General features: G+C 43.4%; 2 protein-coding genes across 2 annotated transcripts in view; both read right to left on the minus strand.

Annotated features, from left to right (window-relative positions):
- lyst (lysosomal trafficking regulator) overlaps window positions 1-1468 on the minus strand; it is a 66173-nt gene extending 64705 nt beyond the window's left edge. The window contains exons 1-2 of the mRNA XM_063492258.1: window positions 1362-1468; window positions 962-1244 (exon numbers count right to left, since the gene is read on the minus strand). Of these exons, the coding sequence (XP_063348328.1) occupies window positions 962-1042 (81 nt within the window). The 5' untranslated portion in view covers window positions 1043-1244; window positions 1362-1468. The remainder of the gene's footprint in view (window positions 1-961; window positions 1245-1361) is intronic.
- A 2916-nt stretch (window positions 1469-4384) lies between these two features.
- nid1a (nidogen 1a) lies at window positions 4385-16119 on the minus strand. Its single transcript, XM_063491767.1, has 20 exons — window positions 15858-16119; window positions 13991-14293; window positions 13687-13913; window positions 13323-13612; window positions 12956-13096; window positions 12513-12764; window positions 12030-12230; window positions 11681-11914; window positions 11349-11486; window positions 10528-10656; window positions 10009-10146; window positions 8702-8821; window positions 8020-8241; window positions 7731-7903; window positions 7094-7220; window positions 6838-7009; window positions 6507-6664; window positions 6302-6425; window positions 5459-5571; window positions 4385-4898 (listed from the first exon to the last, which is right to left on the minus strand). Exons 1-20 carry the CDS (start codon window positions 16059-16061, stop codon window positions 4774-4776), a joined length of 3591 nt encoding a protein of 1196 aa, XP_063347837.1. The 5' UTR covers window positions 16062-16119; the 3' UTR covers window positions 4385-4773.
- Between the last annotated feature and the right edge of the window lie 2340 nt (window positions 16120-18459).

Here is an 18459-nt window from a genome sequence, read left to right on the forward strand (position 1 = left end):
ATTAGCTTTAAAAATGATAGTAGGTCTGTCTTTAAAAGGACAAATCACACATGATTAATCAAAAGTAATGGGGTACATAATGGCTAAATTGGCTACCCGTATGAGTGAGTGTGCCTCTGTGTGCGCGCGAGTGTGTACTCTTAGATCCGCAGTCTGAACCTAATCCAAGTCTCGTGATCTGGATGCCGTTCATTCCCTGACAGAAAGAGGGGGATGAAAGAGCTGCAGAGATCTGACAGATTTCAGAACCGCTACCACATACGCACAGGATACAATGAGATAGAAAGCGCCAACAGTGAATAATCTGTGGTTTACACCTGCCTCCACCTCTGTGCAGTGACTTAATGCTGGGCCTACGCAGGCCTCTGGTGTGCATCAGCCACATTTCTGGCCACTTAAGTGATATCTGGGAACCTCCAAGGTAAACCAGAGGGTTTAAGGTATATGCAAAAACACATTGGAAGTCATTTTCTTTGATAGTCAGTGACTGTCCCCTTACCCACTTTTCATATGCACATGTATAATTCTGAACAAAATTCATACTGGAGCATTTTGCCTAAATGTGTTAGTGAACACTGACCTCGGCACAGCGAGGGCAAAAATGAGAAGCAAAGTATTTCTGGATAAGATTACCTTATTCACGAGTTTATCAAGGTTAAAAGCTTTCATATAGCACCTGTCACAGAACAAACTTTTGCTATTCAAGCGTAGAAAGCACACTAACTTCATATCGACTCAGCCCTTTGAATGAAATCCTGGAGAGAACCGGTTTTGCAACTGTATCGTGATTAAAAACAAATAATTGGTCTCCATCAGAATAAACAAGACACATGGCTGTCTTCAGGACTTTCCCAAGTACAATGACATCATCTTTTTTAAGGACCTGCTCCTGTAAAAAGTAAGCAGCACCACCACCCAAAGAATGATCTCTGACGTTACACTCCTGCCAGCAGCGCCTTACCTGGAGATCGGCTCCTTGCAGTCTACAGTCCATGTACTTTTCCCACGCATAGCACAGATCCGTCTCCTGTGGACTGGCCATTTCGTCCACACTTCCAGGTACAATACCAAGTCTGGTTGAGGAAGTTAGGAATCAGAAAGGTCTCCTCTGGGGTTCGTTCTCAATCCTCCAGGTGGCTGGAAGTGCCCCGGGATAACCCGAACGAAGCCCCAAATCTTCTTCGGAGTCTTTCATAGCATATTCCTCATTCACTGCACCGCTCTGCCACTTTTAAACTGGGCTTCTGCTGAAAAATACAAAGTGTGATGGGTTAGCAAAGCAGAATTAGCTGGCAAAGCCGCATTCGCTTTTGTCAACAAACCTAGATACACTAACAGTTTTAGAAAAAAAAACCACGCACCTGAACCACAAACTTCGCACAAGCGGGTTTGACACACTAGGAGCATTACCAAAACAAAACGAACACTAGCCATACAGTCAGCTAGCTAGCTAGGTATCTGACAGAACTGCGTAAAGTCTTTAGACAGCGACACACATCCCATTTCCGGCGAAAAATTGTGTTTTCAAAATAATAGCACCCACATTTATATTGCAGTAAATGAACATCGATAACCCGAATCTCAAATAAACAGAAAATACAATATTAAATTTGGATGCTTACTGTATTCAGTCAGCATTAAAAGCTTAAATTACTCTCAAATGTGTTCATTTGAAATGCAATTTGCATGTTTATATATAAAATTTCGTTTCAAGTGTGTTATGGAAAGAGTCAAATTCAGAGACAACTAGGATTCATACTGAGATAAAAGAAATATATAAATTGCAAATGGTAACTCTGTAATGTGGCTATTCCCCTCCTCGGAACTGGACTTTACTTAAAATACATATACTTTGCATAGCACGAACGAGTTAGATATATTTTGAAAGTTCATCTCCGTTAGCGTGTTTATAGTTTTGGCTAGCTTGACCGAAAAAGAAACAACCCAGCAGCTTCGGTAACTTTAACAAAAATGTCCAAATAAATGCCATATTCTCCTGAGATACGCAGTACCGACTGACTTTATGAGCGTTTTTTAATGAATAAAGTAGCTATTCCGGAGTTCTTGGCTCTTTAGCCAGCAGCCGTGACGTTAGCGGCTCTGCTCTGCTGGTTGTTGCATCGCACCGTCCTGTGTACGGCAGCTGTCAAAACTGTATCAGAGAGCGACCAACACATCTCCAAAAACATCCAAAACAAGCAGGTGATATGGGTATAGCCACATATCTCTTACATGTATGATATTTACCTGTTACTAGGAAGAATTAATTCTATGACATACCTTCGTTTTCCCCCAAATTAACCCAGCTAAAGCTAGCATCCATCCAGCACTAAATATAATGGGTCGTTAAGCCCTCAGCTCTGACTGCAAGACAACTCCCTCTACAATACAGCCCATTTAGTTGACTGCGAAGAACCTCCTAGAATCCAAAGAGAAGTCATAGCAAATGTTTTGTAATAACGCCCAAACAGGTACACTAATATCGCGATTTATTTCCTTGGAAACTATTAATATGATCTAAGACTTAATATGGTACTGCGTAATGCATGGATATATTTTAAAACATCAAACAAACACACAGACAAACAAATAGACCGCACAAAACCTAAAATGTCATTGATTTATCCACTGTTTAGCCCTTGAAAGCCAAACAGTTAGCTTAAGTTTTCTATGCGCTGATCAGCTTTTTTCCTCAAAGAAATGTCTGAGGGTTCAAATGACCATCGTGTTATTAAGCGCTCACGGTCTGTGGAGTGCCCACTGACTCCTGTCCTGCTCCCCATTGGATAACACGCAAATCATTTTCCAATCAATCAAAGCTTTTAGCCCAGGGAATGGTGGTGCGTTTGGGGAAGCTCTGTAGATTGCAGAACAGACTGGCAAGCTAATTCATTTTTCCCTAAAGTGTAATTTGCTTGTTTGTGCATATCAAAGTGAGAAGCCGCCACACTCGAGGCGAATTGTCCAAAAATCCCGGTGTTAGGTTATCTTTCTTGCAGATTAGGGTTATTACGAGTATGAAAATGTAGTTTTCATACTTTCAACTTTATAAGTTTAACTACTTATAAAGTTAAACAATCGACTGAGGTAATTTTTGCGTAATGATGAATGATTGATGTGTTTAGTGGGAAAAAAAAAGAACAAGGATTTGCTGCTTTTATTTATTTTATGGTGACATTACTGTGGGCTTCAGGACACTGAATGATTCCCCCCCCCCCCCTTATTCATACATTTTAATGGACAGCTGGTAATCAGTGAAGCAAGACAAGCACATCTGTCACAGTTATGAAAAACAGAATTAGCTCCTTGGTTATGGTCACAATCTCCCCTGCTGTTCCTTACCCGTGGCTTGACAGATGGCCAGTAGAGGTAGGCGGACTGAGCCAATAGTATCGATACCAACGCTGGTATTGGTATCAGATCAATACTAGCACGATAGAATCGATACTTTGTTTCTATCAAACATGCACTTTGAAAAATATCTGAACCTTTTTGATCGTCAGGTCTTTTTTTTTATTTATAGTCAGTCTTGCACAGCACTAATGGCCAGACTTTTTTATTGTTAGACAATGACAGTCACTGATATTTTGGAAAGAAAAGGTCATAATTTTATTTTGTTTTCCAGTTATGGTCATAGCATTGTTTTATGAGATCGAAATGAACATTTGTCTCATTGTTATATCAAGATATACCCCTAAGGCGTTGATGTGAATGGGACAGGCCACTGGAGAAAGACAGTAACGACTGCTGCGGTTCGAAGCAGGTTTCCAATCAGGTTTCAAGTCTTTATGATAAAAATATTCCGGGTTTATTAAAAGCCCCCTTAATGCACCACTGACGTGCGTGTCTCCCCCCTCCAGCACACAGACTGCGTGGGTGGCAGCTTTTCTTGATCCTTTTTGAGAAAGTAGAAGCATCATCCAAGCAGACGCAAAAATAAGTCATCTGACAAGAAACACACAAGCACACACACCCAGACAGTCTTTACGCACACCGCTTGTTAAAAATAAGCCTGTTGGAAGAAATGGTGTATAATGGCACCTGTGTATAAGTCATCTGCGATAAAAGTCGCACAGAAATTGTTTAAGAATAAACATTTATTACATTTTCATACATATAAATCTGCAAGACAAGTTATTTATTCAACCATGGCAGGTACTGTATATCACAAGGCATCCCCTTTTTGAGGTTATACAATGGCGACACCTACCGCAACAGCACCAAATATGAATATTTGTAATTCACTTACCTAACACAAGGTGTCGCTGTAAAGCAACAAACTCGGGAGCCCACGGTGTCAGAAAAATGTTTATTCCCTCACATTTCTGCCCAGCATCTAGACTCATCCCACCAGCTTTGCCCCCCCCCCCCCCCCCACCACCACCACCCTGTTCCACAATAACACTTCCATGAGAAAAAGCCCAGGTTCAGTGTGCAGTAGTGCATGAGATGACGTCATCTACCGCTCTGATAAAGTTCACATTAGAATTACGCATTCCCTCGAGCTTCATTCTCAGTTTTTGTGCACTCAGGAAAAAGGTCACCATGGTAGTGCTTCTACTTACAGTTCATTGTGATTTTATAAATGGGAAATGTAACACACACAAAAAAATGTAGGTAACAATAACAGTGAGCAGTAGAAAAAAAAAAGGCACAGTAAGTTCACCTCTGCTTTTCAGAGGCGGTTCTGGTTCTGCAGCAGTTAGAATTTAGTCATGCTGAGTGGCTCCGGATTTAAAACTTGTCCACTCCGGGAGCACCGGACGTCTCCTTTCAGTACTCTCTCTCGACGCAGCCCACCTGAGCCGCGTTGTCGGGACACTTGCAGGAACGGCCGTTTGGTGTTGCTAAACAGAGGTGGGAGCAGCCACCGTTGTTTCCAGAACAGTAGTTTTGTCCTGACAGACGGAGGGGACAAAGGAAACATTTTACAGCAGGCATCAGTGGGAAATAGCCTCTTCACTGCTTGTTATTAATGCACTAAAAACATCCAAAGGAAGCACGCAGCAATCTCCAGATGTTGGAGGCCCCTTTCCCCCGACTCTGCATTCCCTGGCTTTAGCCTTATCTAGAAGAGAGGCTGTTGCCTGGTGCCATTAGTCATTCCTTTGCTTGATAATAAATACAAGCTGGAAGAATTCCCCCAGTTGCTTAAAGATTAAGAACTGTACTCATGTTTTTTTGTTTGTTTGTTTGTTTGTTTTGTTTGCAAAGTGCTCTAAAGGATTCTTTAGAGAGCCTGCAGAGGTCACAACTAGGTCAGCCTGGTCCCAAAAAGGAAAAGGAGCGTATAATAAGGTTGGCCTCAAAGGAAGCCCCCAAATATACAAGGATCAAGCAGTTTCTGTGTGTTGCTTTAAGGTGGAGCTGAACATCAGGGTTAGATACCGTGCAAAGATTCGCTTCGAGCACGTGAAGAGGGGGAATTGAAGGGGAATGTGTCATCACAACTTCCTACCTGCAGGACACTGGGCATAGGCTGTGGCGATCCCGTATAACCTGGTCCGCTTCTGAGGCTGGAACTCATCTGACTCCCTGCTGGCATAGCGGTCCACTGCAATCACAGCATCCCTGTTGCAAACACAGTCAGCACAGGAGTTCAGAAATCCAGGACTATCTGAGCTTGCGCAATCATCCGTCCGGCCTCCTTATGTTTCCTATAAAGTCTGTCGAGACTGAGTAAGGCCAAAGAGGGGGATGAGGGTGGGTTTCTTAGCCACAACATGACATAGTTTGTTGTAAACTGTTTAAGTGTGCACCACCCACACCACACCACCTCCTCTCAACCTTTTTGCGGCCCTGGCAAGATCACAGGGAGGCCCTGTGGAGGTCACTCGCAGACGTCTGGGGCTGAGAAATTGCAAGCAGCTGTCACTTTTTAGGACTCCTCCTCACCTCATGTGCACACTAGCACACACACATACTCACACATGCACACACACACAAAGCCCTCGCCTTTTTTTTTCTGCAGTCGCTCAGGAATAAATAACTTACAGAGCCGGACACATGTGGAGGAAGCTCCACAATTTTGAGTGTGGGAGCGTCTGAGCCCTGCCACAGAGAATGTAAAGGGGCCGTGGTTGAGTGTGGGCAGCTTTTTGACCTTTAACCTTCCCTCTTTCCTCTGCCTTGACACATTGAATCACAGGTAAAAGTAAAAACCCTGTGTCTTGGGTGCTACAACACCAGTGGGTCTCATTTATAAACAAACTCCAGCTGCAAGAAATATTATTTTTGGGTTTTTTTTTCACGATTTAAAAAGGCAGAGTTTGAAAAAACATTCTTAAAATAAAAATCAAACCTTTGCCAGTCGGTGTAGTAGATGTTTTTCCCGAAAGCTGTCATTCCAAAAGGATACTGGATCCTCTCCAAAACCGTACTGCGACTACCCCGACCCGGATCCATGCACTCCATTTTATGCGTGCCTGCAGGCGAGAGACTGTAATTAGCGCTGATCGCACACAGCAGACACCGTTTCACAGATGAGTCATCCGTCTGAAATCTACCTGCGTCTGCCCAGCAAAGCTGTGAGCTGTGAGGGTCGTAAGTCAAGCCGTTTGGCAGGCCTAGATTGTCTCTAACCAGCACCCGTCTGTTGGATCCATCCATGTAAGATGTCTCAATCTTGGGGGCTTTACGGTTCCAGTCAGCCCAGTATAGGTTACTGTTGGAGGACAGGTGAAGAGTGAGTCTGCTGTGATTTTCGGCAACACTGAATATCAATCTGTTTGTGAATGTTACCTGCTCTTTAAAGTAAATGAGCATCGTAGATTTTTACAGAGAATGCTGTTTAACTCAAACTATGTTCAATAAACAGGCTGTTAAATCGTAACGCACCCGTTGGAAGGGTCAGCGATGATGGCTCGGGGGTTGACGAGGTCGGTGTTTATGAGGACACGTCGGTTAGACCCGTCCAGAGACGCCACCTCGATGTGATCCTTAGCGGAATCCGTCCAGAACATTGTTCGACCCAAGTGGTCGATCGCAATCCCTTCTGGGCTTTCCAAACCTGTTAAGAGAGTGCATTTTTCTGTTTTTTTTTAACCTCCTCTTTCAAAATGTAGGGAAACCAGTAGCATGAAGAAAACACTACCTGAACTAATGACAGAAGTGGGCTCTCCCCCCTCGATGTTGGCCTTGCTGATGGAGGGAGACGTGATTTCTGTCCAGTACACCATTTTCTCCACACAGTCGTAGGCTACACCAATGATGACCTTCTCCTGTGGAGCCAAGGAGGGTGTGAGCAAACAACAAACCTTTGAAGTGCAGCTTTCGTCACACAACAACGGTCCAGAACGTGGAGCAGATGTGCTTTTTGGATGGTATCGTCAAGACTTTAAATCCAAACAAACTGAGTCACACAGTGAGGAGCTCAAGCAGACTTCATGCCAGCTGTTTTGGAAATCAGTGCAACAAGAAAAGCAGACTGCAACTGTAAAGTTGTCTGACTGATGTTAGCAATTAGCGTGAATGCCACCATGTGCCCTCAATAAAGTGCAAGCTTTGGATGCGAGAAGCAGATGGGAAAAATCCCAGAGCTGAGGAAAGTTTTAGGACATCAGAGCGCAGTTATTTGTGACTGTTTTCTCATATATGATTTAAATTAAGTAAACAATTGTGACAGGAAATTGTGGCTTTAACTTAAAAAAAAAACTAAAAAAAAAAAAAACCCTGCTGCAATAGCCATATAAAAACTAATGAAATAACTCCTGTCTTAAAGATGAACTTACAGGCAGGTGGAGGACGGGCTTGGCATCGTTCTTTTTCATGTCGTAACCCTCCAGAGGAACGTGCTCTATCCTGCCGCTCTGGGCAAACAGCAGGTGTGTTCCTGGGGTCAGGGCGTCCACATCGGGCCGTGGCCGGGGTCCGATGGGCGACGGCCCAGTATTGTGGTCGATACCTAATTGAGACGCACACAAATCAGTTCATCAAAACTCCCGAAGTATTTATGCTTCCATAGTTTTTGTTTAATGCCACTGTGAGTGACACTGTGACCTCTTTCTGTGATTTACTCACACATCGGTCTGCTGCCAGGTCCGGTGCGAGTCCCCGAGATCTCCTGTCCATTTTGGTCCACGCACCAGCACTGTCCCGTGCTTCCATGGCACTGCATGGGCTCATATTGACCATTGTTATCACACGTGGGGATGTAAGCGCCAATCGGAGGCCGCGGCCCCCGTGGGCCAGACACACCCAGGACGCTCTCTCTGTGAACCTCACATCGTGTTTTTGGCCTCCCTGAAGAGAAGTATGAAAAGAAAGACTCCAAAATTAACAAATACAGCCTACAACAAACTCCCCGAACTTGTTTCTTTTATCTTTTTGGAGTCTTCTAATTTAAATTTCAGCTACACATAAAATTCACATCCCTCACAAGGCATGACAAATTCCTCGTGCTTTCCAGAAGGGAATGAGAAACAGATTCCAACTGGCACCAATATACTCTGGCGAGGAATTCATTTTCCAAACACCCCCTCCGGCCTAAACGGCTACAAGGCTGTGAATGAAAATGACCCATTTTGCGAAACTACATCAAACAAAAAACTATTACTCGGCTGTCTGAACTCCAGTGAAGGATCTCCAAAGCAAACATGTAACTACACAGGCTTTATTTCCAACCCCCAGAATGAATGTGCAGCCAAGCCAGCTAACAAATAACCCTGTGTTTAAAGCGGTGCAATTCAGAGATTTCACCTACCAGGAAGGCACTGGAAACCGTCGCCGCTGTAACCCGGCCTGCACTGGCAGGTAAAGGATCCCTCAGTGTTGTAACACACGGCGTCTGAGTGACACCTGCTTTGCTGACACTCGTCTATGTCTTCAGGCAGATGGATGAGATGATGGCGAGATGGATGGATGGAGGATGACAGAGCAGAAAAAAATCAAATATGAATATTTTCTGTGTCATTTTATGAGTGGAGGTCTATGCAGCAGAGCCTAGGTGAACCTTTGACTTAAACTTTCCTCAAATAGCAGAAAATCAAGCAAAAATGTGGAAAGAATGGAAGGACCCAGACCAGAAAACCCCTCCAAAAAACCCTACACCCAGACTCAGGAACTCTACACATGAAATTCCCATCTGTTTTTAATGTTTCACTCTTCGGTCTCTGTTGGTGTATTATGCAACTAACCTCACCGCCCACAGTCCCGAGCAGATGGTGTAACAATTCAAATAATTCCTAAGGATGCATTTGGTGAATCAAGTGATTTTGGCCACACTGAACATAGTCCTTACTTTCAGCAGATTTTTCTTCATGTCCCTCATTTTTGACCGGTCACACTTAAAGCTGCTTTGATCTTAAGTGCGCCGGACCAGTGAAATTACATGATAAATGTGTAAAATCGTTGCCCAGACTGTCCTGTAGTTATAAAATTCAAAGTTTCATTCAGAAAACAAAGCCCTTTTTTGTGAACTCACTGTAAAAAAACAAACCCATAAATTTCTGTGGCAGATAGTAAAAAAAAACAGGAAATTTCCATCATTTAATTATGTATCGATAGATGACTTTGCTGTAGTATGAAGCAGGGTGGGGGGAATCTTTATCAGTAGGAAAAGCTGTAAAACTTAAATAAATATAAATAAAGTGAAGTTAAAGTAAGTAAAGTTAAAACTGTGTTTCGGAGTGGAGTCTTTGCTGGGCCGATTCTGGCCCCTGGGCCTTATGTTTCACACCCCTGCTTTAGAAGCTCCTCCTATTTAATTTAATTGTTTAATTTGATTTCATAAATGTAAGGAACAGGGAAAACTGCAAATTCTCACATGCAGCCAACAAACTTTAAGCCTTTTTTTGTCAGTAAAATTACCTACTGTTTATTGCAGGTTGGTGGACTAACATGCAAAAAAGAAAACCCACAAACAAACAAACAAATGAAAAAAACTAAGCCAAGTTGTGATATTAAATGCTAAAAATGTTATTTATGTTGGACTGTCTAAAAACTACAAATAAGCCTACTTTGTCTATTTTATTGCGCACATTCTGAGAGCATTGTGTTTGTCTGCAGTACCTTGGCAGCTTCTACCGTCTCCCATGAACCCTTGTAGGCAGGTGCAGACATAGGACGAGCCTCCGGTGTAGCTGCACTGAGCGTGGGGTGAGCAGGTATGGGTGTCTGCCTCACAGTGGTCCACAGGTCGATCAACCTCTGAGGAGAAGCAGAACAAGTTCTGGGAAATGCTGTCAGCGTGAGAAAAATAATGTGTTGACTGGTTTTGGATAGAGCCGCTTAAGTTGGGGAACAGGGTGAAAAATATGGCGTGAAATTAAGACGAATGAATATACTTTAATATTTATTTAATTGAAATTCAAGTTGGATCCTTTGGGGGCATGCCAGAAAATACTTTACAGCCACTGTGCTGAGCAAAACTAATTTGCTGCTGCTGCTACACGGTTTAATAATCACCACAGACTTTTTCATACTATAATGAATTTTATTACAGGTTATGTTTGCACCTCTACCTCCTTAGAACCAAGTGAGGTTTGCCTGATATGGAATAGCACTTTACAGCACACAAAAACCACTTACTAATGCAGGTTCTCTGGTCACTACCGAACTGATACCCCTCTTCGCACTCGCAGCGGAAGGTCCCGGGCTGGTTGTTGCAGATAGCATTAGGGCCGCAGCGTTGAGGATCCTCTCTGCACTCATCGTTGTCTGATAAAAAAAAGAAGAAGAAAGAAACGAGTAGTGAAGATATGCTAAACTGATAACATTTTTTTTCGTCTGTCTACTGTCTTTTGCTTATCTAATTCAGAGTCGCAGAAGAGGCTGGAGTGTATCCCAGCTGTCATAGGATGAGAGGCGGAGTACATCCTGGACAGATCGCCTCTCTGTCCAAGTGCCTTTTTCCTGTTTTTATGTATGTAAAATCCTGGGAATCTTTACGTGTGACGTTGACTCATATAAACAAAATGACTTGATTTAAATAGTCTTGGATTGGGTCAGAGTTTGAAAAGTCTGGTTTGCCAGATAAGTTTTTCATTATCAAATGTTGTGGGATTAAAGAAAAGAGCCTGATTAGATTTCCTAATACTTTTCTGATAGCATCTGTCTGAAATTCTTCCTTCCTCTTCCTGTTTGGTCTCTAATGCAAAAGATTCGGTTGTATAGAGCTTGAACTAGCTCTGTTAACCTGGTCTCTGAGTCGGAAATGCTTTGTTTATCCTATGGGACTCCCCCTGCTAATTGTATGATTGTGCAGTTCCCTAGTCAGGAAGGAAGGCTTTAGAAAATCTGGGATGATTTTAATGATGAGTTTGAAAGATATGGAAACAGTTAGATTTTTCCAAAAGCAGAAAATAAACTCTATATGCTCTTTGTTACACGATTAAATATGCAGTTCTTACCATAACATGTGCGTCCATCGCCGCTGAAACCAGCAGCACATTGGCAAGTGAACGCTGCTCCCTCTCCGACTTTGCAAACAGCATTCGTGTCACATCCGTGTCTTCCGGTTAAGCATGGGTTCTGCTCCGGCTGCCCTCCTGAAAAGGAAAGGTGAATTTTATTTCTAAACAGGTTTTGTTTTGGGTTTTTGAAGCAAAACATACCTATTTTTACCATTTAACAATAGCAACAAAAAGCCTGTCTGGTAAAAATAATCTCTCTGTCAGGACGTTGTTCCTGAGGAAGGAAGTGAGCTCAAACCAAAGGCAGGAAAACGAAAAAGTCTTCTCACCATTGATGTCCCCGATCTTGCTGGTCAGGGCGAACCGGATGAGTTGTTGTCCAGGATCGTAAGTGGCAAAAATGTGGTCCACGTTTAGCATCTGTGTAGGTTTCATGTCTCTCAAAGTCTCGCTATGATAGCAGCCGTTGAAGGAGATGGTCTCACGCCACTGATATCTCCTGGTTTCCCTGGATCCATCCGGCAGAGTCACTACGTAGTCCCGAGTGGACGACGAGGTGATCACTGAAAGGTGAGATGGACACGTTAGAAACGCTCAGCTTTTTTCACTTCTTATATGTCTCGCTCAAAATCAGAAAAGGTGGTGAAATATTGATTCTCTGTTCAAGTCATGTCTCACAGTTGTTGTTGTACTGGTAGATCTCAGAATACGGGTCGAGCTTTATGGTGGAGCCAAGAGGCACCTCGGCCACCCGGCCGTCCAGGTTGGTGCTCACAATCAGGTGGTCGTGCTCATCGATGCCTTTAAACTCTTGCCTGATGTTCAGCTTTTCATTCCCTGGCATAAAGGTCACCTCAGCCTGCCGAGTGAACTCCCCCCCTGTGGAGGCCAGAGAGGAGGATGTTAACTCTAATACTTTGGCCCGGGTTGAACTTTGTCTCGTGGCCTTCTGTTACAGCTGAGGTAATGCGAGTGGAATTCAGGGAGACAGTGCAGAAGACTGCAGCTGTATGCAAGCTGTGTTTGCAGCAGCGCTGACATTTGTTTACAGAAATTTATGCTTCCCACTAGTTTTTTTTTTAAAACCCTGTAAAAACTACAAGACAAGCTACTGAATATCACATCATGAGATATCTTCATTGCAGCGTTGTTCTCACTCACCGATGATGCTGAAGCCGTTCTTGAAGCCCGGGTGCTCCAGAGCAAACGCCCACCCAATCACACCACTAATTGACACCAGGGGCTCCAGCGAGGGCCCAACAGTCTCCGGGAGGTCACTGATGGCGACGTAGGCTCGACCCTCATTCACAACAATATAAGAGTGGAGGTCGATGTTGGCGAACTCCACCGGAGAAGGAGACCTGCCCACAAACACTCTTCCGTGTACTTTGCCGTTTACCCTCTGTGGCTTTCCTGCAAACCCCCCCAAAACAAAACAAAAACACGAAGTTACTCACAGAGACGTGCAAACCCACTTCACTTAAAATGAATTTCATCCAAGAACTGCATGTGAAACTGCAACAAGACAGCTAAGATTTCTTCTAATATTTCCACATTAACCAGCTAATAAAAAACATCATATTTAAATGCTTTTCTGCGTGTACCTTCTGCCACACACTGTATCCCATTGCCATAGAAGCCAGAGATGCAATGGCAGCAGTATCCGTTGGCATAGTCCCTGCATTCACCAAACTTGGAGCATTTATTTCTGTTGTTTGCACAGCTGCCAAGGTTGTACGAGAACACTGAAAACATGGGAAACGGTAGGAACGGTAAGAATACCATGACTGGAACAGCTGATAAGACAAGTACAATAAACATTTATATACTACATGCTCTCACTCTCAAAATACAGTGTGATAGACAGCATGGCTCAGGAAGCAGAGCTGCAGACAAGCTTGCTACCATCAGCGAGTGTGGGTGAACGGCTCACTAACAAGCACTCGTTGGATTAAAACACCATAAGCTCACCATCTACATTTATAATTGGATCATCCACCTCCACCACCTCCGGGTTCTGTGGTTGGAACTGAACTGGGTGGACTTCAGTCTGTTCCCGCAGATAAGGAGGGTAGGCTACCACTTGTCCGTCAGTGTACAACGGCTTCCTTGCAGCGCTGGACTCCTCATAAGCGTCAGCGTCTTCTTGTGGTGGAGCCTCAGTGGGCAGCTCAGGGACCTCACCTGGAGCCACGTTGCTAAAATAGGGAGAAGTCCCAATCTCGTACACCCATACACCCCTCAGGCCAGAGTTCGTCTCCCTGTGGGGGGAAAAGTTTAGATTATGGGCAGAAAACATGTCTTCTAGAACCGACATTGTTACCGTCTGACTTACTCTGCTAAAGCCCTCACGGACTGCTCGTCATCATTGGTGGTGCGGTAGTATGGTCCCTTGCTGGAACTGAAGAAACCCTGGACTAAACCCTTACTGAAACCAGCATGCATGATTACATTAGTGTCTCCCACAAGCATGGAGGAAAACTTTATCCCATCCCTTGGATAGAGGACAATAGCATATGAGGTGGTCTCCAGAGATGCAATAACCAGCTGGAAGGTGTTTCTCTGAGGAACCAAACATTATAGACTCTGTCAGTGATCACATCCACTTTAGATTACTTGAATAACTATGTGACACTCACCTTCTTGATGCCGCTATCTCCTCTGCTCTCAAGTCCATGGGTGGTGACATCAACCCAGGTGACCACCACAGCATGGGTGGGATTGATTTCGTCGTCTTCAGGGAAAGCCCTGTTGATGTGCTCAGCAGCGCGGCGTACAATATCAGGACTGGAGTCCTCTCGGAAGAAAACTTTCCCCACGCCATCGCTCGTGTGCAGGTCTCCTTGCAGAGCTGCAATCATGCCAAAATTTGGGGGCATTTTGCCAAGATATGTCAGCTCGCTTTCTGGCTCTTTTGTGGCGACGAACCCATTGGTATTAATCTGAAACGAAAAGCTAAAATCATTAATCTAGAAGACAGAAACTGAAATGAAATCCCTGCGATGTTGTACACAGTTTTATTCTTGACACAACTTGAACTGTTTCACAGGGGATACAATCTGACCCACTTTGATCTTCATTACAGCAATGATTTGAGTCAGCAGCTATGTCCCACTACTGTGCTAATGAACAAACAAGATGCCATTTAACGCAGTCTTTACACACTTGCAGTGGGAACACATGCGAGGCTCGTGAAAAAGAAAGAAAAAGGCGCTCGTGTGAAGAAAACACGCCCAGACACACACTGGACATGGGGGCTCCTTCACTTCCTGACCAAAGGAAAAAACAAAAGGTTTCCTGTCCTTGCCCGCGATGAGTAGCCCCAGAGAGCCTAAAGATTGTGCACTAAATGTCATTACAGAAACTTCCTGCCAAAATGGAGGGTAGATCTGGGAAAATGATCAGTGATCCTATTTACAGAGGTGCTGCAGAAAGAGAGCTCTAAGGTTAGTGGTTAACATGTAAGTGCTCAGTAAAATATGGATCATACTCATGAAGGGTGAGAAGAATCACCCCCACCCACCCCAGGGCAGAGATAGTTCAGGGCAGACCGTCTCACAGATGAAAACAAAACTCTTGAGGGCATCTTGACTGCAGCGCAGAAATATGTTTGTGGTGGGTAATGGAAGGTTAACCTGGAGGCAGTCAGCAGACTAATTGGTGAACACTGCATTCATGTGTTTCATTTAAGCTTCAGGCTCGTGTGTTAATCATGTTAATCTTTACCTCTGCACGATCTCCTTAAATGGAGATTGTGCAGAGACAGTCTCCACTGGGTTGAGACTGGACAGGCTACTGTGGAATGAATGGCAAGCTTTACTAAAGAAGAAACTTTCATTTTAAGAGCTTGAATGCTTGGTAGAAACATCTTTATGCATAAAACATCAGCAAAGCTTTGACGAATGCATCTGTTAGTGTAATTACTGCGTCATGGCACAGTTTCCTCATGCAGCACTGAAACAGAGATGTAGCACTTTTCTTTGAAACCAGAACTGCGGGAATAAAGGGCTGTTTGTCCGTTCCACACAATGGTGCGGCTTCTGTTTAAAAACACTACAGGCCAACAGTTAATATTCTAGCAAATCATACAGTTTTACATGATTTACTGCATTTATACCAGAAACCTCCCAGTGACCACTCTGTAAAGTTCTCTGTCTCATCACTGAGTGTTTTTGGGATGGATTGCAAAATAAGGTTTGGTATTTGGTATCGGCAGTAAAATAATAACCTCGAGGGAAACAAAGAAATGCCTGGGCACATGCTTTCGACATGATACAGTCGCTTCTGCGATAAGAAATCCAGTATTTACAAATACTCCACAGACAAGGAAAAAGTGATAGCCTGCTGGAACTCCGTTTTCCAACTTCCAGGAACTGTTTAAACTCACTCCATTTCTGGCTAACGCGCAATTGCGCAAGAACTACGGACGGTTGGTGACCAGTAAAGCCAACGCAAGTGTATTAATGTTAATAATAATCATCATCAAAAGGTTAAGAATTAACTTACAAAGATGCTGCGGAAAGTGCCATCATAAAACAACACCGGTTTGCTCAGATCCAGTCGGTACGTCTGATCATTCCCTGGCTCCAGTAACTGGTCTCTTGCGCTCGGACCAAAAGGAAAAAGCTCGTCTCGACTTATGCTCTGTACCGAGAGCACAAAGCCGAGAAAACTCAGACAAGCGATCCAGCCTTGCTCCTTCCAACCCATGGTCCGTCTTTCAGAGGGAGCTAAGCAGTCCTGCGTTAAAGGCGCGAGTGATACATCCAACCCAGTAGTTGTAGAAAGAGTTGTGGGCGGTCACTAACTCAAAGAGGAGTTTCAGTAAGAGGTAGCCCATGCTTTGCTTTCATTAATGTTCCTGAAACAAATGGTATGGTGCTGCTGCTGTTGTTGTTGTTTTCTTTTTATAATGGCATGCTCTTTGACTGAGTCAAATTAAACTCTGAGAAGAGCTAAGGTCATTTGCAGATCCTTTATTTAAAATTCTTCAAACGGATTATTGCAGTGTTGCCAATACAGTAGAAAACAGACAGCTGTGTGCAGATTATAAGTGGTTTTAATAGAAGGGCCACTGTCTCTGGAGGGACAACACTGAAGCTGTATTTGCAGGTTTGGACACAGGCCAGCGGGCCATCAGAGCATGGACCAGTAACCGGCAACAGAGCCCCATGCCCGGTTTGACTGAAACATTATGTAAAGGACAATATCACAAAGCACTGTACCATACACTAATCATTTGAGGCATGTGCTGAGGCTATCAGACTCATCTCCAGTTGGGATAATGAGAGGCATGCCGGTACAGTAATATGCTTCAACTTGGAGCTGTTTTTGAGATGCTTAGTGAACCGTCCAACTCTTTGGTCCACAGTGCTCTGACAGTTGGTATTCACGGTCCCCCACAAAGGGTTTTTGCAAATGTTTGCCATCACTCCAAAATGCAGACTCACCCACTGCTGTAGCATTTAAAGTATCTTCAATGACAAATTACCTCCAAGACCTAGAATGATTTCCAAAGTATATGATATGTTTAGACAATGTTTCTGTGGTTTTCTCATAAATACCACCAGGATGAGATTTCTTTAAATAAGACAGTGATTTATGAAGCTGCCTAATGTTGTGATAAAACACTAACTTCTTTTTCAAACCTGCTGAGACTGTGTAAATGAAATATTTCTTCTGTTCCTCTGAGCTGCTAGGTTTTCTTTGTAAATTTGACCTAACAAGTAGTAACAATTTATAATTTCCGAAGTATTTTCCCCTGAGTATATTTGACACACTTAAATGCTTCAGATCATCAAACTTTTAGACAAAGACAACCCAAGGAAATACAAATGATTTAAAATGATTATTTCATTTATTAAGGGAAAAACCTACCTGGCCCCATGACAAAATGTAATTGCCCCTTAAACCTAACAACTGATTTGGCCACTTTTGGCAGCAAAAACTAAAATCAAGCACAGGGGCGTAATTTCCAGGGGGGGTTATGACACCCCCCCCCCCCACCCCAAATACAATTATGAATTATCTTGCATAGATAGGCTGTTGATTTTGTTTACTCATTTCAGGTATTACCAGCAAAATAGTTGCATGTTTAATCATCTGGGAATTTACCCAGCTGTATTTATTTATTTAGAAAGGGATCTTGACCCCCCCCCCCCCCCCAATACTCAGCACAAAGTTAGGCCGATGATCAAGCATTTGTAATAACTGGCAATGAGTCTTTTCGAGTATGAACGGCCTGTTTAAGGTCACGTCAAAGCATCTCAAAAGCATCTCAATCTGATGTAAGTCCAGACTTTGACTAGGCCACTCAAAAACCTCCCCCTTTTTTAAAATGACACAAGTGAGACCTGCAGTTCTTTAGATGTTGTTCTTGGTGCTTTTGTAACCTCCTGAATGGATCATTAAAGGGTTATTGGAATAATTTTGATAGGCTGGCCTTTCCTGGGAATGTTCAAGATGTTGTTCCAAGTTTTTCCATTTGTAGATAATGGCTCCTACCGTGCTTCACTGAAGTCCCAAAACCTTAGAAATTATACTTCCAAAGGGATCTCAGATGTTGAGATCTCTTAGTCTACTTCAGTCTGACGGACAGGGTCCGTCATACACACACACACACACACACACACACACACACACACACACACACACACACACACACACACGAAATGTTTAAAAGATGAAATGTTTGATGATCTGAAACATTTAAGTGTAACAAATATGCAAAAAAAGAAGAAATCAGGTAGAGAGCAAAAACTTTTTCACAGCACCGAACATGCTGTGTTTCCAAAATCAGCAAGACAGTATCCCCCCGATGTCTTTCTGTTTTTCTACAGCTAAAAGGCGCCACCTCGTGGTCACTTTGTGGGATTTCCATTTGTGGTTTCTAAATGCCTACCCCACAGATTCACATGGCTTCAAAATTAATCTGCATACACCATATTTAAATAACAGAGTGCACTTGTATTTCCTTAACACAGATTTAGATTGTTATATATGGGCTGAAGAGAATGTTATTCATAACAGCACATTGTTTGTAGGAAATAAAACGGATCTCTCTGCGTTTGAATGGTGAGACACAGTGGACCCTTGTTGGGATATTTAC

Source organism: Pelmatolapia mariae, linkage group LG13, assembly GCF_036321145.2.
Source record: "Pelmatolapia mariae isolate MD_Pm_ZW linkage group LG13, Pm_UMD_F_2, whole genome shotgun sequence".
NCBI classification, from domain to species: domain Eukaryota; kingdom Metazoa; phylum Chordata; class Actinopteri; order Cichliformes; family Cichlidae; genus Pelmatolapia; species Pelmatolapia mariae.

Coding starts and splice junctions, on each gene's coding strand:
- nid1a (XM_063491767.1), bottom strand. CDS start 16,061: ATGGGTTGGAAGGAGCAAGGCTGGATCGCTTGTCTGAGTTTTCTCGGC. Junction 7,221..7,730: donor AGCCCGTCCTCCACCTGCCT/GTAAGTTCATCT, acceptor TTGGCTCCACAG/GAGAAGGTCATCATTGGTGT. Junction 6,665..6,837: donor ATCGCTGACCCTTCCAACGG/GTGCGTTACGAT, acceptor GTCCTCCAACAG/TAACCTATACTGGGCTGACT.